Consider the following 27765-nt stretch of genomic DNA (forward strand, 5'->3'; position numbering starts at 1 on the left):
CTTTTAAACTTCACACACATATCAAAGATATAAGCAAGTGAAGAGGATGGACATGGAAAGGATGTGTGAGAAAGATTTCTTTAGAGAAAGCCCTCCTATAAGTCCCACTCCTCTAAGACTTGAGGAGGAGATTCAGACTGTAAAACCCAGTGCATGGGCCTCAAACAAAATCCCCCAGGGAGCCTGAAGTTTGCTCTTCATATCTAGAATAAACACAGTGGATCAGTGCCTAATTTGTAGTCTCTAATAGCAAGACAAAGACCTTATGGAATGATTGTAATCCCCTTCTAACAATGGATCCAGGAACTAGAATGTGATACCAGTAGAAATATTGGCCTAAAGTTTAAAAATATCCAAGAAGGTGGCCTAAAAGGGAAAAGAGACCCAAGTAAAAAGAAGCTATGAGGTATACCACTAGGGGGAATATAGAGAGGCTTAGCACTGGTCCAGGAAAGGGAGTTCTTAGAGAAGTCTGAAGAGCTCACGATAGTGCTTGTGAGGGTTAGTACAGAGTATCGACTTGATTTCTACCTTTCCACCTTTTGTCTGAGGAGATAAACCTCGCGCTGCCTGAGGCAACAGTGATGGCTTCCCCTGAGGCAGTTGCCAGGTAAGATAATGTTGATTCTCCTCAGGAGCCACTCTCAACACCCCTGTTTGCTTCTAGACCTATAAATAGACTAAAGTCCCGGCAGGCCCCTAGAGGCGAGTTTCAGAGTGTGACCCATGTGGAGGTGCGCTACATTCAAAAAGAACTACTTGAGTTTTCTAATTTATATAAACAGAAATCTGGAGAACAGACATGGGAATGGATATTAAGGGTGTGGGATAATGGTGGAAGGAACATAGAGTTGGATCAGGTTGAATTTATTGATTTGGGATGACTAAGTGGGGGTTCTGCATTTAATGTTGAAGCTTACGGAGTTAAAAAGGGTTCTAATAGTTTATTTGCTTGGTTAGCTGAAATATGAATTAAAAGATGGCCCACTTTGAGCAAGCTGGAAATGCCTGATCTCCTCTGGTTTAATGTAGAGGAAGGGATCCAAAGGCTTAGGGAGATTGGGATGGTGGAGGGGATTAGTCACTTTAGACCTACTCATTCTAGCTGGGAGGGTTCAGAAGATATAGAAGATATGCCTTTGATCAATGCCTTGCAAAATAGATTTGTGAGGGCAGCATCTGCATCTTTGAAGAGCCTTGTAATTGTTCTTCTCTGTATGTCAGAACTAACAGTGGGAACTGAAGTCACTCAATAACAAAATTTAAATACAATGGGAATAATTGGATTCCATGGTGGCAGGGACCAAGTGGCAGCACTCAACCATCAAACGCAAGGTGGGCAGAGCTGCTGTAATAGACAGCTGAGGCAAATCAGCAATCAGAATAGTCTGACTAGTGTAGAGCTCTGGCATTGGCTAATTAATCACGGTGTTCCTAGAAGTGAAACTGATAGGAAGCCTTCTGCATTGCTACTTAATAAATACAAGTGGAAAACTTCTAGGTCGAATGGACAAAAGACTAACTTGAATTATAAAAACAGAGAATCAATCAATTTCCAGACTTGAGCCAGTTTATGAACCCAGAATCCCTTGAATGAAGGGGAGGCCATGTCCCATTGAGGAAGGATCCCACTATGTTATTGATAATTTATGCTGTTAATCTTTCTCCCATCCTTCCCCAAGAAGACCTCCAGCTTCTTATGGTATAACTGTGCATTCGGGAAAGGGAAATGATCAGACATTTCAGGGACTACTGGACACTGACTCTGAACTGATGTTGATTCCAGGAAACCCAAAACGTCATAGTGTTCCTCCAGTTAAAGTAGGGGCTTATGGAAGTCAGGTAATTCATAGAGTCTTAGGCTAGGCGTGGTGGTGCATACCTGTAGTACCAGCACTTTGGGAGGCCAAGGCAGGTGGATCACCTGAGGTCAGGAGTTTGAGACCAGCATGGTCAACATGGCAAAACCCCATCTCTACTAAAAATACAGTTATAAGGGTGTGGTGGCACATGTCTGTAGTCACAGCTATTCAGGAGGTTGATGCAGGAGACTCACTTGAACCAAGGAGGCAGAGATTCCAGTGAGCTGAGACTGTGTCACTGTACTCCAGCCTGGGTGACAAAGTGAGACTTCATCTCAAAAACAAAAAAAAGGAAAAAAAAGGAATAGAGTTTTAGCTCAGATCTGACTTTCAGTGGGCCCAATGGGTCCCTGAACTCATCCTGTGGTTATTTCCCCAGTGCCTGAATGCATAATTGGCATAGACATACTTAGCAGCTGGCAGTACCCCTACATTGGCTTCCTGACTGGTAGAGTGAGGGTTATTATGGTGGGAAAAGCCAAAAGGAAGCCATTACAGTTGCCTCTACATAGAAAAATAGTAAATCAAAAACAATATCATATCCCTGGAGGGACTGGGGAGATTAGTGCCACCATCAAGGACTTGAAAGACACAGGGGTGGTGGTGATTCCCACCACATTCCTGTTCAACTTTCCCATAAGGCCTATACAGAAGACAGATGGGTTGTGGGAAGTCAGGGACCCTGAATGGAGGGACCGGTTGAAGCCGTGGCAGAAGAACAAAAATTGTGAAGATTTCATGGACATTTATTAGTTCCCCAAATTAATGCTTTTTATAATTTCTTATGCCTGTCTTTACTGCAATCTCTGAACACAAATTGTGAAGATTTCATGAACACTTATCCCTTCCTCAGTCAATACCCTTGTGATTTCCTATGCCTGTCTTTACTTAATCTCTTAATTCTGTCATCTTCATAAACTGAGGAGGATGTACGTTGCCTCAGGACCCTGTGATGAGTGCGTTAACTGCACATATTGTTTGTAGAGCATGTGTGTTTGAACAATATGAAATCTGGACACCTTGATAAAAGAACAGGATAACAACAACGTTCAGGGAACAAGAGAGATAACCTTAAACTCTGACTGCCAGTGAGTCGGGCAGAACAGAGCCATATTTCTCATCTTTCAAAAGCAAATAGGAGAAATATCGCTGAATTCTTTTTCTCAGCAAGGAACATCCCTGAGAAAGAGAATGTGCACCTGAGGGTAGGTCTCTAAATGGTCCCTTTGGGGGCGGCTGTCTTTTATGGTCAAAGCCGAAGGTATGAAATAAGCCCCAGTCTCCTGTAGCGCTCCCAGGCTTATTAGGACGATGAAATTCCTGCCAAATAAATTTTGGTCAGACAGGTTGTCTGCTCTCAAATCCTGTCTCCTGATAAGATATTATCAATGACAATGAGTGCCCAAAACTTCATTAGCAATTTTAATTTCACCCGGTCCTGTGGTCCTGTGATCTCACCCTGCCTCCATTTGCTTTGTGATATTTTATTACCTTGTGAAGTATGTGATCTCTGTGATGCACACCCTATTTGTGCACTCCCTCCCCTTTTGAAAATCACTAATAAAAACTTGCTGGTTTTACGGCTCAGAGAGCATCACGGAACCTGCCAACATGTGATGTCTCCCCCGGACACCCAGCTTTAAAATTTCTCTCTTTTGTACTCTTTCCCTTTATTTCTCAGACCAGCCAGTGCTTAGGGAAATAGAAAAGAACCCACATTGAATATTGGGAATGGGGTTTTCCCCGGATACAGATAGATTTTAGAGAATGACAGTGTGTTATCAAAAGCTTAACCAAGTGGTGACTCCACTTGTAGCTGCTGTACCAGGTGTGGTTTCATCGCTTGAGAAAATTAACACATCTCCTGGTACCTGGTATGCAGCCACTGACTTGGCAAATGCCTTTTTCTCCATTCCTGTCCATAAGGCCCACCAGAAGCAATTTGCTATCTGCTGGCAAGGCCAGCAATATACCTTTACTGTCCTACCTGAGGAGTATATCAATTCTCTGGCTTTGTGTCATAATCTTATTCGGAGAGACCTTGATCACTTTTTCACTTCCACAAGATATCACACTAGCCCATTATATTGATGACATTATGCTGATTGGATCCAGTGAGCAAGAAGTAGCAAACACACTGGACTTATTGGTGAAACATCTGCATGACAGAGGACAGGAAATAAATCCAGCTAAAATTCAAGGATCTTCTACCTCAGTAAAATTTCTAGTGGTCCAGTGGTGTGGGGCCTGTTGAAATATTCCTTCTAAGGTGAAGGATAAGTTGCTGCATTTGGCCCCTCCTACAACCAGGAAAGAGGCACAATGCCTAGTGGGCCTATTTGGATTTTGTAGGCAACCACATTCCTCATTTGGGTATGTTACTCTGGCCCATTTATCGAGTGACCCAAAGGGCTGCCAGTTTTGAGTGGGGTCCAGAACAGGAGAATGCTTGAAACAGGTCCAGGCTGCTGTGCAAGCTGCTCTACCACTGGGGCCGTATGACTCAGCAGATCCAATGCTGCCTCCATAGGTGAATCACAGCGGAGGCCTCTAGGATTATGGAGTAAGGCCCTGCCATCTTCTGCAGATAACTACTCTCCTTTTGAGAGACAGCTCTTAGCCTGTTACTGGACTTTGGTGGAAACTGAACGTCTGACTATGGGTCATCAAGTCACCATGTGACCTGAACTGCCCATCATAAACTGAGTGCTTTCTGACACATCTAGCCATAAACTAGGTTATGCACAGCAGCATTCCATCATCATATGAAAGTGGTATATGTGCGATCGGGCTCAAGCAGGTCCCAAAGGCACAAGTAAGTTACATGAGGAAGTGGCTCAAATGTCCATGGTCTCCATTCCTGTCATCCTGCCTTCTGTCTCCCAGCTTACACCAATGGCATCATGGGGAGTTACCTATGATCAGGTCATAGAGGAAGAGAAGACTAGGGTCTGGTTCATAGATGGTTCTGCACAATATGCAGGCACCACCCAAAAGTTGACAGCTGTAGCACCACAGCCCCTTTCTAGGACATCCCTGAAAGACACTGATGAAGGGAAATCTTCCCAGTGGGCAGAACTTAGAGCAGTGCACCTGGTTATGCACTTTGCATGGAAGGAGAAATGGTCAGATGTGTGATTATATGCTGATTTATGGCTGTAGCCAATGGTTTGGCTGGATGGTCAGGGACTTAAAAGAAGCATGATTGTAAAACTGGTGACAAAGAAATTTAGGAAAGAGGTATGTGGATGGACCTCTCTGAGTGGTCAAAAACTGTGAAGATATTTGTATCCTATGTGAGTGCTCACCAACTGATGACCTCAGCTGAGGAGAATTTTAGTAATCAAGTGGATAGGATGACCCATTCTGTGGACACCACTCAGCCTCTTTCCCCAGCCACCCCTGTCATCACCAATGGGCCCATGAATAAAGTGGCCATGGTGGCAGGGATGGAGGTTACACATGGGCCCAGGAACATGGACTTCCACTCACCATGGCGCTGACCTGGCTATGGCTACTGCTGAGTGCCCAATTTGCCAGCAGCAGAGACCAACACTGAGCCCTCAATATGGCACCATTCCTCAGAGTGATCAGCCAGCTACCTGATGGCAGATGGATTATACTGGACCTCTTCCATCATGGAAAGGGCAGAGGTTTGTCCTTACTGGAATAGACACTTACTCTGGATATGGGTTAGCCTATCCTAAACGCAATGCTTCTGCCAAGACCATCATCCATGGACTCACGGAATGCCTAATCCACCATCATGGTGTTCCACACAGCATTGCCTCTGACCAAAGCACTCACTTTACAGCTAAAGTAGGGCAGCAGTGGGCTCATGCTCCTGAAATCTACTGGTCTTACCATGTTTCCCCATCATCCTGAAGCAGCTGGATTGATAAAACCGTAGAATGGCCTTTTGAAGTCACAATTACAACACCAACTAGGTGACGATACTTTGCTGGGCTGAGGCAAAGTTCTCCAGAAGGTGTGTATGCTCTGAATCAGCATTCAATATATGGTACTGTTTCTCCCATAGCCAGGATTCATGGGTCCAGGAATCAAGGGGTGGAAGTGGAAGTGGCACCACTCACCATCACCCCGAGTGATGCAGTGCAGAAGGGGTTGCACTAGCAAAATTCTTGCTTCCTGTTCACACAACATTAGATTCTGCTGGTCTATAGGTCTTAGTTCCAAAGGGAAGAACGCTGCCACCAGGAGACACAACAATGGTTGAAGGTGCAAGGAGTGAGAAATTAAAGACGAATGGAAGAGTTGTTACTTGACTTGAGATACCTTATGATAGCTTACAGTTTTTTGAACTTGGCAAAATCAGAAAGCTTTTATCCTGATGAGCACTGTATTAGTCAGGGCTCTCCAGAGGGATAGAACTAATAGGAGATACACGTGTGTGTGTGTGTGTGTGTGTGTGTGTGTGTGTGTGTGTGTATTCCATTAAACTGGAAGTTAAGATTGCCACCTAGACACTTTGGGCTCCTCCTACCTTTAAGTCAACAGGCTAAGAAGGGAGTTACAGTGTTGGCTGGGGTGATTGGCCCCAGACTATCAAGATGAAATCAGTCTACTACTCCACAATGGAGGTAGCAAAGAGTATGCATGAATACAGGAGATCTGTTAGGGTGTCTCTTAGTATTGTCATGCCCTGTGATTATGGTTAATGGGAAATTACAACAGCCCAATCTGGGCAGGACTGCATATGGCCCAGATCCTTCAAGGATGAAGATTTGGGCCACTCCAGCAGGAAAAAATCCACAACCTGCTGAGGTACTTGCTGAAGGCAAAGGGAATACAGGTTAGAACAAGGTAGTAATCAATACCAGCTACGACCACATGACCAGCTGCAGAAACGAGGACTGTAATTGTCATGGGTATTCCCTCCTTCTTTTGTTTAAAACCATGATTGTGCATGTATACACTGCATTAAGAATATACGTTCGTTTTATTTCCTTTTTCTCTTATCACATAAGATTTACTGACTTCACATCAGCATTTAAGTATTGTTAACTTTATGTAATAGTACTTGAGTTGGGAACTGATGCATTTCTGGTTATATGAAGGATAGTTGTGTTATGTTAGGCATAATTATGACCTTATTATTGTCTGTATTTGAAGATTATGTATGATCTCAGCAGATCTGTATGGGTTCAAGTTGACAAGGGGGGGACTTGTGATTGTTAATACTGTCAACTTGATTGAATTGAAGGATGCAAAGTATTGATCCTGGGTGTGTCTGTGAGGGTGTTGCCAAAGGAGATTAACATTTGAGTGCGTGGGCTGGGAAAGACAGACCCACCCTTAATCTGGGCGGGCACCATCTAATCAGCTCCTAGTGCAGCTAGAATATAAAGCAGACAGAAAAATGTGAAAAGACCAGACTGGCCTAGCCTCCCAGCCTACATCTTTCTCCATGCCGGATTCTTCCTGCCTTCTAGTATCAGACTCCAAGTTCTTCAGTTTTGGGACTCAGACTGGTTCTCCATGCTCCTCGGTTTGTAGACAGCCTATTGTGGGACCTTGTGATCGTGTGAGTTAATACTTAATAAACTCCCCATATACATATCTTATTAGTTCTATCCCTCTAGATATATATATACACACACACACACACATATATGTATCTCCTATTAGTTCTATCCCTCTGGAGAGCCCTGACTAATACAGTGCTCATCAGGATAAAAGCTTTCTGATTTTGCCAAGTTCAAAAAACTGTAAGCTATCATAAGGTATCTCAAGTCAAGTAACAACTCTTCCATTCGTCTTTAATTTCTCACCCCTTGCACCGTCAACCTTCCCAGTTAGCAAACTAGGGAAAAAATAAGAGGAAAAGATTTACGAATGGCCACACACCACCACCATTACAACCCCTTCCACACTGCAAATGTCTAGCCCAAAGAAGGTCCCAGCTTAACTTCATGTCAAATGTGGAGCTTTTGTGTTACATAAAGCTGGACATACTTAATTACTGATTTGAGACTGTGTTTTGCAACCAGAGTAAACACACATTTAACTAATAATTTCATGAAGTCTGAAATGAATTACCACCCTAGGGTAAGGGTTGAATTACCTCCACTGAGCAGCTTTAAGAGTCAGTAGGTCACATAAATAAAGTTGTTGTTATGATTACACCGCACTGTTCTAGTGGTTCAAAATACTAGTTTACTGGTACATTGTATTGTATATGGTATTTTTTACTTCCCAACAAAGTAACAAGAATCAGACCAACAGCAATTATTGCTATCCTCTAAGACATTAAAACAATGCCTTTAAAATTCTGGTGAAAAATTAATTTAAAACTAGAACTCTATTTCCAGCAAAATATCTACTCAGTGTAAGGCAGAACAAGGATATTTCAGACGTATGAACTTAGATCATTTGTCTCCATTGGCCCTTTTTGAAAATTACTCAAGGAGATACTCTAGGAAAATAGAAAAAGCAATCTATGAAGGAAAATATGAGAATACATAACAGGGGCAGCTGAGTATAAGCCAAGGAAGTAGAAGAGAGTGACTGTTTTTAAAAGAGAAATCTTTAAATACAGTCCTATGCATTTCAGGTATTCTCCTTCCTCCTCTGCAATTCTTGTTAGATTTGCAATGTCTGCAATAAATCACATTTACTTAAACATAATCCATTTAAAGGCTGTTTATGGGATTAAATGTTAGTATTAATTTTCAGACAAAGCATAGAAAATAGAATTAAGACTACAGAACAAATGTAAATGTTATCCATTATGACAACATGCATAATAATGTAACTCAAATCAAGTCAGTAAAATGCTCTAAATGCCTCTTTGTCACAGCGGAGTCAATAGATACCATGTGAAGTGAATTATTAAAAAATAGAACAGAACTCAGTCATTTGTTATAATAATAACTACAAGAAAATTAAGAGAAATATTACTAAAAATGATTACTCAATGAAGGTGAGAAGGATTCACTTTATTTTATACTTTAGCTCTTTAATATGACCTGTATTTTCTATCACGCTGTAGGTATTACATTAAATATCAGAATGCAACACCATAAAATAACATACTATGCATAAATATGCAACGTACTTTTCCTACATTTTAGTAGCTTTTTGTCACATAGACGGTCAACCTTGCATTACTAATCTAAACTCTTACAAGCCGTAACACTGAGTGATGAATCAACAAATCACTTCTAAATATGACTTACTACCTGAAAGAGAATACTTATACCGTTAGAAGATGAAAATGTTTCTGATGACAATCACCTCCATCATTCCAAAAATCCTTAAATCTGATGTGAGTCTACCTCACATACCATAATCTATAATTATGATGACAGAAAAACAACAAAACACTAATCTGAAAAAGTACAAGATTATAATAAAAAGCTTATTATAACCAAAAAGTGATTAGACTTTATTTTATTCAAATATTTTATACAATACCAGAATCCAATGCATGTTTTAGAGAGAAAAAAAATATTATTGGCATTACCTAAGTTAATGCTATTATTTGAATTCATAAAAATCTATTCTTCTTCTAGAATTACTAAGAAGCTATTATAATTGTAAATATTTTTATTTTAAAATAAGTGCCAGATATTTTAGAACTCTAAGGTAACAACTGCCTTACAAGAAAATTCATTACCAGAGCTAGACTTTTATGTAATTTTCATAACAATAAACTAAACTCTTAACAGGTTTTATGTAATTTTCTTCATTTTCGATCTCTTTGACCAACCATTTTTAATACCATTTTCTTTAATCACTGGCGAAGATTTAAACTACCAGTCTGATTACAAAGTGAAGGTACTCAAGATATAAAGAGATCATTAAATGGAGCATAATGCTATTTCATTCTACCTTTAAAGAGACTGAGTAAAGTCTGACATTACATTTTGAGAAAAGAAATAACAAGATATGACCTGGGAGTGATTTCTTTTAGACAGAGGTAATTTCAAGCAGAAAAGTTAGCAGGTGAGCAGACATGATCATGATTACATTGGGATAGGTGGCAGAGTGATCCATTGAGCTGTCTCTGCTACTAATAAGCCTGTGTCCCTGAATTAACTACTTACTAGTAACATTTGGATACCTCCACTGTCCATGTATAAACCAAGTAGCCTGGAATATGTAACCTCTAAATTCCTTTTCCGGTAAAATAATGATACCATATGAGTGAACGGATCTAAAGATCTGAGAGTTAAGTATGACTTAATGCAAACAAAAACAAATATCATACCTTTGTATTGCCTTTCATCTTTGTTTTACATTTGTTTTGTTCTCTGGCTTCACGAAGACCTTTCTGAGTAGGACCTTCTGGTGTATTTTCTTTTTCACGACTACGACCAACTACAAGATAATATAATTTATTCTTAATATTTGCACTGTTTATCTGTATAAAATGATTGCAACCAAAAATATGAAAACCAAGATCTTAATGATGCATGTATTTTTTAAAAATTCATTAAATTAATGATACCCAAACCATACCAAATGCTTTAGGTGTGATCTCAAGATTCCGTTCCCAAAAATGCAGAGTGGCATTACTACAAGGTTAACTAAATACATGGTGAGCCAGTTATAGAGCCCAGTTATGATATATCCAAATTCCTGTTATCACTAGGCTTTGTGTGTTTATAAAGAGAGTTAAAGATGGTGAAGAACAGAATGATAAGAAATGACAAAACTTCCCACATGAAACTAGATAATACATATTTTTATTATAAAAAAGAGAATATTGTATTAATAAAATATTATTGTCTACGCTTCCCTATGTTAAGGACAAAAAGGAAAAACACAGGGTAATATTCAAAATAGTTGTAACATTAGTCTCCTACTTCTCATGGACGTAATAAGCAGTCTTAATGGAATCATTTGAGAGTGGGGAATTGACAGAAAAAGTTCTCACATTTTTCTACATATAATACATATACATATATAAGTACACATATTTCCACTTGTATTTCTAAACAGTAAGTTGATTGCAAAAAACTAAGAAGGTTATAATCACTAACACAAATAAGCAACTAAATGTTACAAATTATAACACTAGATTTAAAACAGAGAAAAGATGATGAACAAAGAAATATCTGGATGATTTCAATGTCAAGTCTCTCTTAAGAAATCCTGAGATTATAAAGGCAGGAAAGAAAATGGCTGGCATTTATTTTATTTTATTTTCTGACTAATTTTTTCTATTCAATACCAGTTCTAGACAAAGGAGAAAATCCTCAAAATAACTCCCACGATAACGTTAAAAAATGTTCCATAACCCCATGTTACATGAAAGTACTTGAGAGACCTGGGTATCCAAACTGCCTGTCCTCCCCAAAGGTGCTATAAGCTAGAGTCCCACAGCATCTAGGATGCTGAAGTCTAGAGGAAAGGCAACACTTACAGCTTGCTGAGATTAAGGGAAAATATTTACTTCTGATTCTCTTTTATTATATTTTCCCCTTCAAATTCCAGGGGTGTCAACCTGATAATAATTAAAAACGATAACTAACATTCAAGCCTCATTGATGTTTTACCACATAATGTGCACTATTCTAAACAACTTATATATACAATTTTATGCAATTATGTAAACAATCTTGTGAAGGTCACACTACCTTTTGTTCCCATTGTATATGAGAAGGGGTATGCATATAGTAATATCAGAGGAAAGAAAAGAGAAATCAGTAGGGAGAAAAACTCAAGAATCCAACAGATAATTCCAGCAATATAAGCAGATTTCATGTAGCATGTAAGACACTGCTAAAGGCCACTTCATAAAAGAAATAAAATTAAAAAGCAAGCAAACAAACAAATATGGTAAGAATAACAAAGGTGGAAAATCCAAAAGGGCATGGTTTATGTGTATATGTTGTTGCTCTACAAACAAAATGAAAAATACACATTTAATAAAATTTTAGGAAAGTATTACACATTTAAAAGCAAAACTTAGGAATAAACACTACAGAATGTACAGAGTACTGGCAGAAAAAAATGTTTTTCAATTATTTCTCAATGTAGTGAGAATAAATATGATTTCCACTCTCCAGCAAATAAGTATCACTTTTACTTACACAAAAATTTACAGAACAAATGAAAGGTGCAGACAGTAAAGTCTGTATCACATTCAGTCTTAAGTGCATGTAATTCTCAGATTCTATACAGCACTTCTCAATGTTGAGTAATATCCCAGCAAAGTTTTTGTCTCTATCATAGCTTCTCATGGCTGTCATCTAATGCTTATTAATGACAAAGGCTATGGAACCAACAGGTACTGTGTAGTTTTCCAAATTTTACTTAGGTAAAGTCAACATTTTAAGGCATCCATACTTTCTTGAGATAAAACAAACAGCAAATAAACAAACACACTTTCATTTATAGAAATTCTATTTATTGTACTTTCCATTGCTAAATTTTACCCATCCAATTGTTCTTTCACGTGTGTACACATTCAATCAATGTTAACATGTTCAGGCTCTTGGATAAATATCAGAAAGACATAAATACCATAATTAAATATTTAAAGAGCACTTACCTTGTGCCACTCCCTAACTTCCTTATAGAGCAAATAAAACTGAAAAGAGAATTTTTTAACTGAAAAAGGTTTTGAAGACGTTTTCTATAATTTACCCCAGAGAAATAGAAAATGTCTAAGAGATTGCAACACACGTAAACTAAAATGAGGAGATTGGTTAGATCTATATAATTAGAATTCAGAAAAAGATAATAGAGGTAAATGAGAAGATGCTATATTTGAAAAAAGTCTCTATTAATTAGACCATATAGACTATATAATTACATGAATTTGGCATCTCATAATGCAATTCTGAGCAGCAACAAAACACGAACTTAAAAAGCAGCAATTAATTAAACTACAAGAAATAATCAGTACTTGTTCTACTGTTAATTTTGAAGTACTAACTTAAGAGCTACTTTGCTTTACTATATATGACATTTATTTCCTCTTCAAAGCTCTGAAGTCAGCTTTCATAATTTTTCACTTCACCAAGCATTTCCAATTTCTAGAAGGTCATCCTGAATTAATAATTTCCTATACATTATAAGATATGCTAAAATGCAATTATATGTATCATTATGATCTGCTTTAAAAATAGGCATTATTGCACTGAAATTGCAACCTTATAGCAAACAAAATAACTAATACAAGGATGACAATCAAAACCAGTAGATTTCATAAGCTTTTTGAAATTAATTTGCAAAAAAAGTTTTATCTCATAATATGTAGTACTAAAAAGTGCTTTCTGTATAGTGTCATGTAAATATTCGATACATATGACCCTTAATAAAAATAAAAACATCATCCGTAATTTTCAGTTTAAATATCTACTCAATAATAATTATTTCATAGTTTCTCCCAGAAATTTTTCTACTTTTGACCTACCAGACAGAATAAATGTAAAATTGAAAACTCTTTTCAGGTGAGATTAGGTAATAAAGTATTAATATTATCTTTGTATGACAGCAATTATGTGGTGATTATTTAAAATATATGTTATCATTGTCTGCATTTTCTATAATAAACATCACTTTGGTAGTCAAAAAAGTATGTTTAAAATACTTTGCTAACTTTGCTTCAAATCATTCCAATTTGTGTCTTATTCCCTAAATTTAGATTAAATAATAATTAATGTGTCTTGATCCCAAAGTTTAGAGTAAATGACAATTTGTTGTTTTCTAACTTCAAAGTAAATAATGTTTAATTTGAAGAATCTCTATTGACATGCCAACTTCTGCCCAAAATAAATGGATAGATGGATGGATGGGTGGATGAATGGATAAATGAGAGAGAGAGGGAAGTATTTTTAAAACTAAACTTAAATGAGCAAGTAAAGAGGAAGGAAGTAATATGAAAATTGAAGAATGACAGGAATTATGAGGAGCAACCACTTAACCAATAGATCGTCTTTTTTTTTTTTTTTTTTTTTTTTTTTTGAGACGGGGTCTTGCTGTGTTGCCAGGCTGGAGTGCAGTGGTATGATCTCGGCTCACTGCAACCTCCAACTCCCTGGTTCAAGGGATTCTCTTGCCTCAGCCCCCCGAGTAGCTGGGATTACAGGCACGCACCATCACACCTAGCTAATTTTTGTATTTTCAGTAGAGACAGGGTTTTACCATGTTGGCCGGGATGGTCTTGATCTCCTGACCTCATGATCTGTCTGCCTCAGCCTCCCAAAGAGCTGGGATTACAGGCGTGAGACACCATGTCCACCTCGTCTTTTCAAATTACAGTCCCTGACTAAGTAGGATACCAAGTTTTAGCAACTGGAGACATGACAGAGTCTAAGGGCCCACAGACAAATGCTGAGATCAGACACTTAGGGAAAAGTGCTTCAAGTTCCATATCTAAAACTAGAGTTCATGTTTACAAAGAGCATAAAATTATTCAGTACAGGATTTAAATAATTACTTTTGATCAGATAGTTGGGATATATAACTAAAAGAAACTATTTCCCCATGTTGGGTCAGAATTTCTTTTGACTAAAAGCCATTTGAAAATATCAGAGATCAAAATAACAATTACAAGTTTAATCTCCAAAGTACCTTGAAAATATCACTCAAGAAAAACATGCAATATGTTCTTGTATGAATTAGACTAAACACCAGGAGATAATTTCATAAATGAGTTATCTGTCAAGCATCAGTTTATTTTAATTGATATGTCAAGCATAAACATATACAATTTAAACCATTAGAGTAGAATGAATCATTAGAGATTAATTGGTGCAAACAGCAACCCAATTCATGAAGTCCCTCAACCTTTAAACTGTTTTACATATATTCTTTTTCAGAATATTCAGTAATTTTTGGAGTTACAGTTCATGAAATTATGATAATTTCAAACCATCCTTTAATATTTATATCTGATTATATTCTTAAGTTATCTTAATATTAAAACAATTTTTGATGTTGACAAAAATGTACATTCTTTGTAAAAGACACAATAAAGAAAAAGGGTAGGAAGTAGTCACATAACATAGAGAAAATTATGTTAAAATCCTGATATGTACCCTCTAATATTTTTTCTTTGCATATATTCAACAGGTATATACTGGTACCATATAAATGTTTTTACTTCTTAACATTGTAACATAAGTGTTTCTTATGCATGATTTTTAGAGACTTTTTATTATTGTATGATCAACTATAAACATTCACTGGTGGTTAAAAAGTGAGATTGCTTGTATTGTTGTGTTACTATTATGACTGCAATAAACATCCTTGTGCATAGTCCCTTAGGAATCACTGTGCATAACTGATACTACTTTAACATAAAATATTAGAAAAGTAGGAAGGGAGAAGAGATGAATAGGCAAAGCACAAAAGGTTTTTAGGGCAGTGATATTACTCTGTATGACACTATAATGTTGGATACATGTCATAAATGTGTTGAATTCCATAGAATGTACAACACCAAAAGTGAACCCTAATGTAAACTATGGACTTCGGGTGATAATAATGCCATGGACACTCATCAGTTTTAACAACTGTATCAATCTGGTAGGGGATGCTGATAATAGGGGACGCTATGTCTGGGAGCAGGTGGTATACGTGTGGAGGCAGGTGGTATATGGAAAATCACTGTACCTGCCGCTCGATTTTGCTATAAACCTAAAACTGCTCTAAAAAATAAAGTTTATCCTTTTTAAAAAATGAAGCCAGCTCACAAGAGAGAGGCAGCGACCAGGTCCTAGGGACATAATCCTTCTGGATCTAGTCATGTCTGAGAACACTGCCTGTGCCTTCTAGTCATCTGAGCCAAAAAAAAAAAAAGTCCTCTTTGTCCAAAAATAAACACAGGTATACTTAAATTTATGCATTTTATTGTATGTAAATTACGTACTCTAATTGTACAGTTAGGTGTGTTTTGACAAATATAAATAGGCATGTAACTACTACCAAAATTAAGATATAAAACATTTCCATCACACCTCGATTTATTTTCCTTTTATTTTATATACCTTATAAACATTACTTTATGACACTATAATTTTTATTTTAATCAGTCACTTTTCTTCTGAGGATATTGGAAAAGGAAAACATATTTCTTATTTTAACCAGAATTTAACATTTTTAATTCTCTGTATTCAATTGTGGTACATCTTAATTTCCTTCTGGCAAATTTTCTTTTTGACCCAAAGAAAGTTCTTTAGTATTTCCTGTTGTACAGAAAGGCTTGCAACAAAATCTCTGTTTTCCTTTATCTTAAAATGCCTACATTTTATCTAAATTTTAAAGGATATTTTTACTGGATATACAATTTTGAATCAAAATTTTTTCCACACTTTAAAAATACCATTTTATTGTTTCTAGCCTCCAGTATTTCCTATGAGAAATCAGCCTGTATTTATATTATTGCTTTCAAGATTTTCTCGCTTCAATTTTCAACAATTTCAACACAGTGTGTTCAGGAATGGTTCTCTTTATGTGTATTATTAGCTCTCTTCTTAGGTGTTTAAGTTCATACTTTACATGAATTTGGGGAAATTTGGGGCCATTAAATATTTTTATGCTCCATTTTCATTCTTCTCTTGAGACTTTAATTTTATATATCTTAAATAGGCAAGTTTTCCTTTAATCTGTTATCTTTCTTCTTTAGACTAGATGCCTTTATTGATCTCTCTTGAAATTTACTGACACTTCTGTCATCTCTAATTTGTTGTGAAATACATTCAACAAAATTTTCGATTGGGTGCAGTGGCTCATGCCTGAAATCCCAGAATGTTGGGAGGCTGAGGCGGGTGGATCACTTGAGGTCAGGAGTTCAAGACTAGCCTGGCCAATATGATGAAACCCCATCTCTACTAAAAATACAAAAATTAGCCAGTCATGATGGCACATGCCTGTAGTCCCAGCAACTGGAGAGGCTGAGGCACCAGAAGCACTGGAACCTGGGAGGTAGAGGCTACAGTGACCTGAGATCACGCCACTGCACTCCAGCCTGGGTGACAGAGCAAGACTCCGTCTCAAAAAAAAAAAAAAAAAAATTCATTTTAGTTACTCTATTTTTCAGTTATAGAACTTCAGTTTGGTTTGGTATGTATGCTTGTTTTGATTTCTCAGCTGAAATTCCCCATCTGTTCACTTCTTAATATTTTCCCTTAAGTCCTTGAATATAATCAAAATATCTGCTTTAGTACTTTCTATCTGCTAAATGTAACAATTTAGCTACTTTAGGGTAGGTTTCCATGTATTGCTTGATGTCTTGATTATGGGTCACATTTTCCTGTTCCTATTCATATCTAGAAATGTTTAATTATGTACTAGGAAGTATGGGTAAAAGATTGTAAAGACTCTAGATGACTGTCTTCCTCAAAAGGATGTCATTTTTTGCTCTAGAAGGCAGTTCCATTTTTGGCTGATGACCCTAAAATCCTTGGCTTAATTTTATGCTTCGTAAGGGTGGATCCATGGAAAGCCCTAAATGTTTCTCAAGGCCCTATAACTTGGCAAGACTCAAACTCCAAATTCTGTGTCCTCTCTAAGAATGCTGTGTAAATTTCGTTCCTGGTTTATAAGGTGGATATGGGATGCTGAATGTTAATGTGTTGTTAACAAAGTGTGAAAGAGGTCTTTCCACCCAGGCATGGCCAGATGTGCAATGTCTCCCATCACTGCTTAACTTCTAGATTCTCTGGCCTCCTCTTGGTCCTATATAATTGTATCTCTCTTGTATTGCAGCCTCAGTCAAGGACTCATAGTAAACTCCCTCACAAACTGAGCCACTCCTCATTGCAGCTCTCTTCTCTGATGTCCTTCCCCACAGATTCTAGTGGCTTCAAAAGCTGTGAACTAGGGTCTCTGATATTTCCAATTATCAGGATTGCCATGCTCTTATTGGCATCCATCTCCACGAAGCTCAGTTTGGAACCTTCCACAGACCCAAAGCCATGGTGATGGCAGAGCTCACTTTATAAATTTTCCTTCTGCCAAGTGCCTTCTGTTACTTGAGCTGTCTGTTTTCTATTGCCTAAAAGGAGTTGTCCGATCTTACAGCTTAGCTTTAGAGTTACTTATACAGAGAAGGCTAGTCTGGTACCAGGTATAATGACCAGAAACAGAAGTCCTTCCATTATAGTTGACTTGTTTTTCTCTATAATTAATCCATACAGTATATCTATATTTCTTCTTAATCTTTTTATTAAAATTTTAATTTGTGAAATAGCCACCACTTATTCACTTTTAAATATCTCTAGAATATTAATCACTGATAAGGTTGAGAAATCACCAAACTATATTAAATTAGAGCTTCATCACATTTTACATTTACCTTTCATTTCAGGAGCATGGTAACTATGTCCTATTTCCACATTCTTCAATATTTCTTGAAGTCCAGAAATCTAAAAAATAAAATTCAAAGAAATGAAGTTATACACTAAATGACTTTTAAAAACGTTACATAAAACACAGTATTTAAATATCCATTGTAAAATATAAAAAATATTAATCTCTTTTAAATTTATACTTTTTTTAATAAAACATAAATTTTAACAAAAGAAAAACATATTTTTAAGTTGAAATATAATTCCACCAGCTAATTACTAATTATTTATTTTAGGTAAGCATCTGAAACATTTATTTCACAGCATAGTTTCCTGAATTAAGAATACTCATTGTACACTTTAATAATTATTCAATTCTTTATTTTGAGAGCGGTTTTTCCTCTGTTCAAATTGTTTCACAATAACTATCACCTTTATATTTATAAAATATAAGGCAATTATCGCTTGTAAAGTAAAATATGAAGAAGTTGTTTTTATTCCCCAAACTCTTAGCTCATTTTCCACCCACATATATTCTCTATTTTATTAAACATGTCTTATAATTAAGAACATTTGTTAGCTTGGTGTCATGATTTACCTGTATTCCTGAAAAACAGACTTAAATTTCAAATTTGACCTTAAAAAGCTATTTCATCTTGCATTATATATGATTATACCAATACAAAATACCATCTGTTCAATTACATACAGATACATACTTTTTTCTACTATCACTGGATAGTAATATTTCTTTATTAATAGAAAATAACAATTTATTAATTATAATCTATAGATGAGTGCTCATGAAATGCCTAGGTTAAAAAAAGTAAAATATTACTATCTATTCCTAGAAGCCAAGAGAATTATAAATTTCAAAAATAAACTTTTTATTTAGAATAGCATAAGATTAACAGAAGAGTTGCTAATGTAGTACTGAGAATTCCTGTTTTGTCCCATGCCCCTTTTCCCCCATTAACATCATACATTGTAATGATACATTTTTTACAAATAATGAATCAATATTGATACATTATTATGAACTACAGGCCATAGTTTTAGTTTTATTAATTTTTACATAATATCCTTTTTATATTTCAAAATCACATCCAGAATACCACCTTACAACTAGTTTTTAGGTCTCCTTAGCCTCCTCTGGACTGAGACAGTTTCTCAGTCTGATATAGTTTGGATATTTGTCCTCTCCAAATCTCTTGTTGAAATGTGATCCCCAATGTTGGAGGTGGGGCCTAGGGGAAAGTGTTTGGGTCATGGGGGCAGATCTCTCATGATTGGCCTATGACCCTTCCCACTGTTCATGGGAAATCTGGTTGTTTCAAGGAGTCTGGGACCTCCCTCCTCTCTCGCCATGTGACATACTTGCTCCCCATTCACCTTTCACTGTGAGTAAAAGCTTCCTGAAGCCCTCACCAGAAGCAGATGCTGGTGCTATACTTCTTGTACAGCCTGCAGAACCATGTGCCAAATAAACCTCTTTTCCTTATAAATTACCCAGTCTCAGGTATTCCTTTACACCAATACAAAATGGACTAATACACAGATTTTCCCTGATTTTAATGTCCTTGACAATTTTGGGGAACATTAGTCTGACAGTATTTTACAGAATAGCCCTAGATTTGAGGTTGCTTGATATATTTCCCACAGTTAGACTAAAGTAATGTATTTGCAAGAGGAAGACCACAGGGGAGTGCCATTATTATTAGCATATTACATCATAGATACATGCTACCAACATTACTTAAAACTGATGATGTTAACCTTGATCCTTTGATCACATGATGAGAAGTCTGCCAGGTTTCCCCACTGTAAAGTTACTTTCTTCCCTATTTCCATTGCATTTCTGGTTGCAAGTCATTACTTACTAAGTGCAGCCAACACTTAACAGCTGAGTTGTTAAGCTCTACCTACTTGAGGGAAGGATTATCAACATGTATTACTTGGGATTCTTCTGCAGAGATTTGTTTACTCTCTCACATGTTTTTACTAATCATTTATTTATACCATTAAGGAATCAAAGATATTTATTTTATATTTTAAGTTATAATCCAACACTACATTATTTTGTTGCTCAAATTGTTTCAGAAGGTTTGATCACTGGAAGCTCCTTCAGGTTGGATTCCTATAATGACAAACCTGACTCTATTGTTTGATGTTTGAGTGTCAACAGCCTTTAAGCTTTACCTCCTCACTCTTCCCTTGTGCCCAACATCTGGGCAACTGGATAAGAATGCCTGGGTATTCCCTTGTGTGGTACTGATGGGAGATTCAAATAAGTCAAGCCTCACCTCACATATAAGAAATCTTACCCTGGCCCTAATCCCTAACTGCAATAAAAACCCCCAAGCCAGTCTCCCTTCCTTGCTCTCTCAAGCCATTTCAGAAATGTTTGGGAGGTAATGTGCAGCTCCCCTTAGCAAATTCAATTACACAAGCAGTGAATTTATTCACAGCCTCTATGTGTGTGTGTGTGTGTGTGTGTGTGTGTGTGTGGTGTTATCAGTCTGAATACCCAAAACAAATTTGGTTGGGGATCCGCTGACCTCTGCAGGTGCCCACTACAGTTCCTTTGTCATAACTTGACATATCCCATTATTATGTTGTTGTTGTTTTTCTTTTCTGTTCTACTTTTTGAGAATTTCCTTCCTTTCCAGCACAAGAGAATGTTTCAAGTGCTCCACGCCCATCTAGTATTTTCTCTGCCCAGCTCTAGAATCAGACACTTCTCCAAAGTACCCTGGTTTCCTTTCCTTTTATTAAAGAGTGATATTAGAAATCAAGATCTTAACACTGGATATGCTCATTGCTGGTGGAGTGTCACAACTTCTAGACCCTCCAAGCAGACAGACCTAAAATATATATATATTTACATTTAGTTTTTAGTGTGTATACACACACACACACACACACATTCAGACTTAGAATCCCATGATCCAAAAAAGATAAAAGATAATTTAGTATACATATATACTTACAAATCAATTCTATTTCACCATTTTGGGGGGTCATGGAGTTCTAATTCAAAATTTTGGACACTATTTTCAATAATTTCATAAAACTAAAAACAAAGTTACAGGTTTTTCATTACATTTTAAATAAATGTTGATTCACTGTCTATTATCTACTAAAGAAATTTGAAAACATGTATTTCCTATTGGATTTTCGTCATCCCACAGTGTATTTTCACTCTTTCATATACAAACTAGCTAATATTCAAAAATTTTAAATTATTATACAATCCTTCTTTATGCAAGGTATAGGTTTAAGGAGAAACACAGTAAATGCTCATTAAGATAAGGTTTTTAAGGAAGTAACAATCAGGAATCCAGGTAGAAAACATAAGATGCTTCTTACTGCTCTCAACTCACATCCTAAAGTTTGGTTGGAAATGAATTCTCAAAGCATAACTGCATCAAACGTTGAAATAAAGAAATATTCAAAAGATAAGCACAAAAGTAATATAACTTCTAAAGATTATAGGGAAACATTTCACATATTTTAAGATATTTTCTCTGTACACATATTTTGAATAAATTCATTCCATAGCTTCATGACACACTACTAATATGTTCAATTTAAAAGGCTAATCTGTGCCTGTACACCCAGGGTATAGATGATTAGTATGCTACAACAGAAGGAAAGGATTGGTTAGCCATAAATCATTCTTTATATGAAGGGTACACAAACAGTTTCCATTCATTAAGTGGTAACCTTGGCTTGTTCCACAAGGACACACCTGGAGAGCTGACAGGACTAGGACTATATTCTGTGCCCTAATTTGGAGAGTAGGTTAATTAAGCCTTGGTTTAGACTTGTATAAGGGATATTTGACAGTCACTTTGGCCACTTAGCAATTTGGGTTTAGAGAATTATGAGTCTTCCACCTTTTGCAATAGATATCAAATATTTACACAGCCTTTCCTATAACTAGGACTTGCATTGGCTCCATGAATCCTGTGTACCCATTTTGGATTCTGAACAAAATCTAGTGATATAAGGAACAATGTAGAGTTTGGAATTTATCCTGAGAATGGTGGCTGCCACATCCAGTTTCCATTGACAAGCATAACAAAATTCAGAAAGAGTACCAAGCATTCAGTATTAGCATTGTCCATGGTAAAACCTGCACTGACAGCCCAGTGGCAGCAATAGTATCTCCTATTTAAATTTGACTTTCTCAAATTGTAGTGAACCTACCACTTTGAACAGCAGATTTGGGGAGAAAAGCTATTTATAAATCCTAACTGCTCCGTTTTATTTATTTTTTTCAACGTTATGTTAAGAGTAGAACTAACTGTCCCATATTAGATATCAAGAAATTTGCTCTTTAGAATTTTCCAACTAAGGTTGCTTCCAAGATGGCTGAATAGGAACAGCTCCAGTCTGCAGCTCCCAGTGTGATCAACAAAGAAGACAGATTTCTGCATTTCCAACTGAAGTGCTGGTTCATCTCACTTGGGAGTGGTTGGACAGTGGGTGCACCCCACAGAGGGCGTGCTGAAGCAGGGCAGGGTGTTGTCTCACCCAGGAAGTGCAAGGGGTTGGGGGATTTCCCTTTCCTAGCCAAGGGAAGCCGTTACAGACTATACCTGGAAAAACGAGACACTTCCGCCCAAATACTGCACTTTTCCCATGGTCTTAGCAACAGGCAGACCAGCAGATTTTCTCCCGTGCCTGGCTCTGTGAGTCCAACGCCCACAGAGCTTTGCTCGCTGCTAGCGTAGTAGTCTGAGATTAACCTGCGAGGCTGCAGTCTAGCGGGAGGAGGGGAGTCCACCATTGCTGAGGCTTCAGTAGGTAAGCAAAGCAGCTGGGAAGCTCAAACTGGTCAGGGTCCACCACAGCTCAGCAAGACCTACTGCCTCTATAGACTCCACCTCTGGGGGCAGGGCGTAGCTGAACAAAAGGCAGCAGAAACTTCTGCAGACTTAAACCCCCATGTCTGACAGCTCTGAAGAGAGCAGTGGTTCTCCCAGCATGGTGTTCGAGCTCTGAGAATGAACAGACTGCCTCCTCAAGTGGGTCCCTGATCCCCATGTAGTCTGACTGGGAGACACCTCCCAGTAGGGGTCAACTGACACCTCATATAGGCAAGTGCCCCTCTGGGACAAAGCTCCTCAAAGAAGGAGCAGGCATCAATATTTGCTATTCTGCAATATTTGCCGTTCTGCAGCCTCTGCTGATGATACTGAGACAAACAGGGTCTGGAGTGGACCTCCAGCAAACCCCAACAGACCTGCAGCAAAGGGTCCTGACTGTTAAAAGGAAAACTAACAAACAGAAATAGAATCAACTTCAAAAAAAAGGACACCCACAAAAAAACCCCAACTGTAGGTCACTAACATCAAGGACCAAAGGTAGATAAAACCACAAAGATGGGGAGAAACCAAAGCAGAAAAGCTGAAAATTCTAAAAACCCAAGTGCCTCTTCTCCTCCAAAGGATCACAGCTCCTCACCAGCAATGAAAGAAAACTGGATGGAGAAAGACTTTGATGAGTTGACAGAAGTAGGTTTCAGAAGGTCAGTAATAACAAACTTCTCCGAGCTAAAGGAGCATGGTCTAACCCATCACAAGGAAGCTAAAAACCTTGAGAAAAGGTTAGACGAATGGCTAACTAGAATAAACAATATAGAGAAGACCTTAAATGACCTGATGAAGCTGAAAACCGCAGCACAAAAACTTTGTGATGCATGCACAAGCTTCAGTAGCCAACTCAATCAAGTGGAAGAAAGGATATCAGTGATTGAAGATGAATTTAATGAAATAAAGTGAGAATACAACATTACAGAAAAAAGAGTAAAAAGAAATGAACAAAGCTGCCAAGAAATATGGGACTATGTGAAAAGATCAAATCTACATTTGATTGGTGTACCTGAAAGTGACAGGGAGAATGGAAACAAGTTAGAAAACACTCTTCAGGATATTATCCAGGAGAACTTCTCCAACCTAGAAAGGCAGGCCAGCATTCAAATTCAGGAAATACAGAGAACAACACAAAGGTACTCCTCAAGAAGAGCAACTCCAAGACACATAATCATCAGATTCTCCAAGGTTGAAATGAAGGAAAAATGTTAAGGACAGCCAGAGAGAAAGGTCAGGTTACATACAAAGGGAAGCTCCTCAGACTAACAGCAGATCTCTCTGCAGAAATTCTACAAGCCAGAAGAGAGTGGGGGCCAATATTCAGCATTCTTAAAGGAAAGACTTTTCAACCCAGAATTTCATATCCAGCCAAACTAAGCTTCATAAGTGAAGGAGAAATAAAATCCTTTACAGACAAGCATATGCTGAGAGGTTTTGTTACCACCAGGCCTGCCTTACAAGAGCTCCTGAAGGAAGCACTAAACATGGAAAGGAACAACCGGTACCAGTCACTGCAAAAACATGTCAAATTGTAAAGACCATCGATGCTATGAAGAAACCGCATAAATTAACGGGCAAAATAACCAACGAACATCATAATGACAGGATCAAATTCACACATAACAATATTAACCTTAAATGCAAATGGGCTAAATGCCCTAATTAAAAGACACAGACTGGCAAATTGGATAAAGAGTCAAGACCCATCAGTGTGCTGTATTCAGGAGACCCATCAGTGTGCTGTATTCAGGAGACCCATCTCATGTGCAGAGACACACATAGGCTCAAAATAAAGGGATGGAGGAAGAGTTACCAAGCAAAGGGAAAGCAAAAAAAGCAGAGGTTGCAATCCTAGTCTCTGATAAAACAACTTTAAAACCAACAAAGATCAAAAGAGACAAAGAAGACCATTGCATAATGATAAAGGGATCAATTCAACAAGAAGTGTCAACTATCCTAAATATGCACCCAATACAAGAGCACCCAGATTCATAAAGGAAGTCCTTAGAGACCTATAAAGAGACTTAGACTCCCACACAATAATAATGGGAGATTTAACATCCTACTGTCAATATTAGACAGATCAATGAGACAGAAGGTTAACAAGGATATCCAGGACTTGAACTCAGCTCTTCACGAAGCAGACTTAATAGACATCTACAGAACTCTGTACCCCAAATCAACAGAATATACATTCTGCCCAGCACCACATCGAACTTATTCTAAAATTGAGCATATAATCGGAAGTAAAGCACTCCTCAGGAAATGTAAAAGAACAGAAATCACAACAAACTGTCTCTCAGACCACAGACCACAGTGCAAACAAAATAGAACTCAGGATTAAGAAATTCACTCAAAACCACACAACTACATGGAAACTGAATAACCTGTTCCTGAATGACTACTGGGTAAATAACGAAATTAAGGCAGAAATGAAGACGTTCTTTGAAATCAATGAGAACAAAGACACAACATACCAGAATCTCGGGGACACATTTAAAGCTGTGTGTAGAGGGAAATTTACAGCACTAAATGCCCACAAGAGAAAGCAGGAAAGATCTAAAATTGACACTCTAACATCACAATTTAAAGAACTAGAGAAGAAAGAGCAAACAAATTCAAAAGCTAGCAGAAGGCAAGAAATAACTAAGATCACAGCAGAACTGAAGGAGATAGAGACACACACAAAAAAAAACCTTCAAAAAATCAAAGAATCCAGGAGCTGGTTTTTTGAAAGATCAGCAAAATTGATAGACTGCTAGCAAGACTAATAAAGAAGAAAAGAGAGAAGAATCACATAGATGCAATAAAAAAAGATAAAGGGGATATCACCACTGATCCCACAGAAATACAAACTATCATCAGAGAATACTATAAACACATCTACACAAATAAACTAGAAAATTTAGAATAAATAGATAAATTCCTGGGCAAATACTCTCTCCCAAGACTAAACCAGGAAGAGGTTGAATCTCTGAATAGACCAATCACAGGCCTGAAATTTAGGCAATAATTAATAGCCTACCAACCAAAAAAAGTCCAGGACCAGACGGATTCACAGCCGAATTCTACCAGAGGTAAAAGAGGAGATGCTACCATTCATTCTGAAACTATTCCAATCAATAGAAAAAGAGGGAATCCTCCCTAATTCATTGCATGAGGCCAGGATCATCCTGATACCAAAGCCTAGCAGAGACACAACAAAAAAAAGAGAATTTTATACCAATATCCCTGATGAACATCGATGTGAAAATCCTCAATAAAATACTGGCAAACCAAATCCAGCAGCACATCAAAAAGCTTATCTACCACGAAGACGTCAGCTTCATCCCTGGGATGCAAGGCATATGCAAATCAATAAACGTAATCCATCATATAAACAGAACCAACAACAAAAAACCATATGATTATCTCGACAGATGCTGAAAAGGCCTTTGGCAAAATTCAACAGCCCTTCTTGCTAAAATCTCTCAATAAACTAGGTATTGATGAAACATATCTCAAAATAATAAGACCTATTTATGACAAATCCACAGCCAATATCATACTGAATGGGCAAAAAACTGGAAGCATTACCTTTGAAAACCAGTACAAGACAACGATGCCCTCTCTCACCACTCCTATTCAACATAGTGTTGAAAGTTTTGGCCAGGGCAATCAGGCAAGAGAAAGAAATAAAGGGTATTCGATTAGAAAAAGAGGAAGTCAAATTGTCCCTGTTTGCAGATGACATGATTGTATACTTAGAAAACCCCATCATCTCAGCCCCAAATCTCCTTAAGCTGATAAGCAACTTCAGCAAAGTCTCAAGATACAAAATCAATGTGCAAAAATCACAAGCATTCTTGTACACCAATAACAGACAGAGGGCCAAATCATGAATGAACTCCCATTCACAATTGGTACAAAGAGAATAAAACACCTAGGAATCCAGCTTACAAAAGATGTGAAGGACATCTTCAAGGAGAACTACAAACCACTGCTCAGTGAAATAAAAGATGAAATAAAAGACACAAACAAATGGAAGAGCATTCCATGCTCATGTATAGGAAGAATCAACATCTTGAAAATGGCCATACTGCCCAAGGTAATTTATAGATTCAATGCCATTCCCATTAAGCTACCAACGAGTTTCTTCACAAAATTAGAAAAAACTACTTTAAAGTTCATATGGAACCAAAAAAGAGCCTGCATAGCCAAGACAATCCTAAGCAAAAAGAACAAAGCTGGAGGCATCAGGCTCCCTGACTTCAAACTATACTACAAGGCTACAGTAACCAAAACAGCAAGGTACTGGTAACAAAACAGATATATAGACCAATGGAACAGAACAGAGGCCTCAGAAATAACACCACACATCTACAATGATCTGATCTTTAACAAACCTGACAAAAGCAAGAAATGGGGAAAGGATTCCCTGTTTGATAAATGGTACTGGGAAAACTGGCTAGCCATATGTAGAAAGCTGAAACTGGATCCCTCCCTTATACCTTATACAAAAATTAATTCAAGATGGATTAAAGACATAAATATAAGGCCTAAAACCATAAAACCCAAGAAGAAAACCTAGGCAATACCATTTAGGACATAGGCACGGGCAAAGACTTCGTGACTAAAACACCAAAAGCAATGGCAACAAAAGCCAAAATAGACAAATGGGATTTAATTAAACTAAAGAGCTTCTGCACAGCAAAAGAAACTACCATCAGAGTGAACAGGCAACCTACAGAATGGGAGAAAATTTTTGCAATCTAC

At 37.4% G+C, this 27765-nt stretch overlaps 1 protein-coding gene across 1 annotated transcript in view; it reads right to left on the minus strand.

Moving 5' to 3' along the window:
• SPAG16 (sperm associated antigen 16) overlaps window positions 1-27765 on the minus strand; it is a 221404-nt gene that overhangs the window by 113097 nt on the left and 80542 nt on the right. The window contains exons 8-9 of the mRNA XM_011990873.1: window positions 18139-18208; window positions 10096-10205 (exon numbers count right to left, since the gene is read on the minus strand). Coding sequence (XP_011846263.1) covers window positions 10096-10205; window positions 18139-18208 — 180 coding nt within the window. The remainder of the gene's footprint in view (window positions 1-10095; window positions 10206-18138; window positions 18209-27765) is intronic.

This window comes from Mandrillus leucophaeus, unplaced genomic scaffold (genome assembly GCF_000951045.1).
Source record: "Mandrillus leucophaeus isolate KB7577 unplaced genomic scaffold, Mleu.le_1.0 Scaffold386, whole genome shotgun sequence".
Taxonomy (NCBI): Eukaryota; Metazoa; Chordata; class Mammalia; order Primates; family Cercopithecidae; genus Mandrillus; species Mandrillus leucophaeus.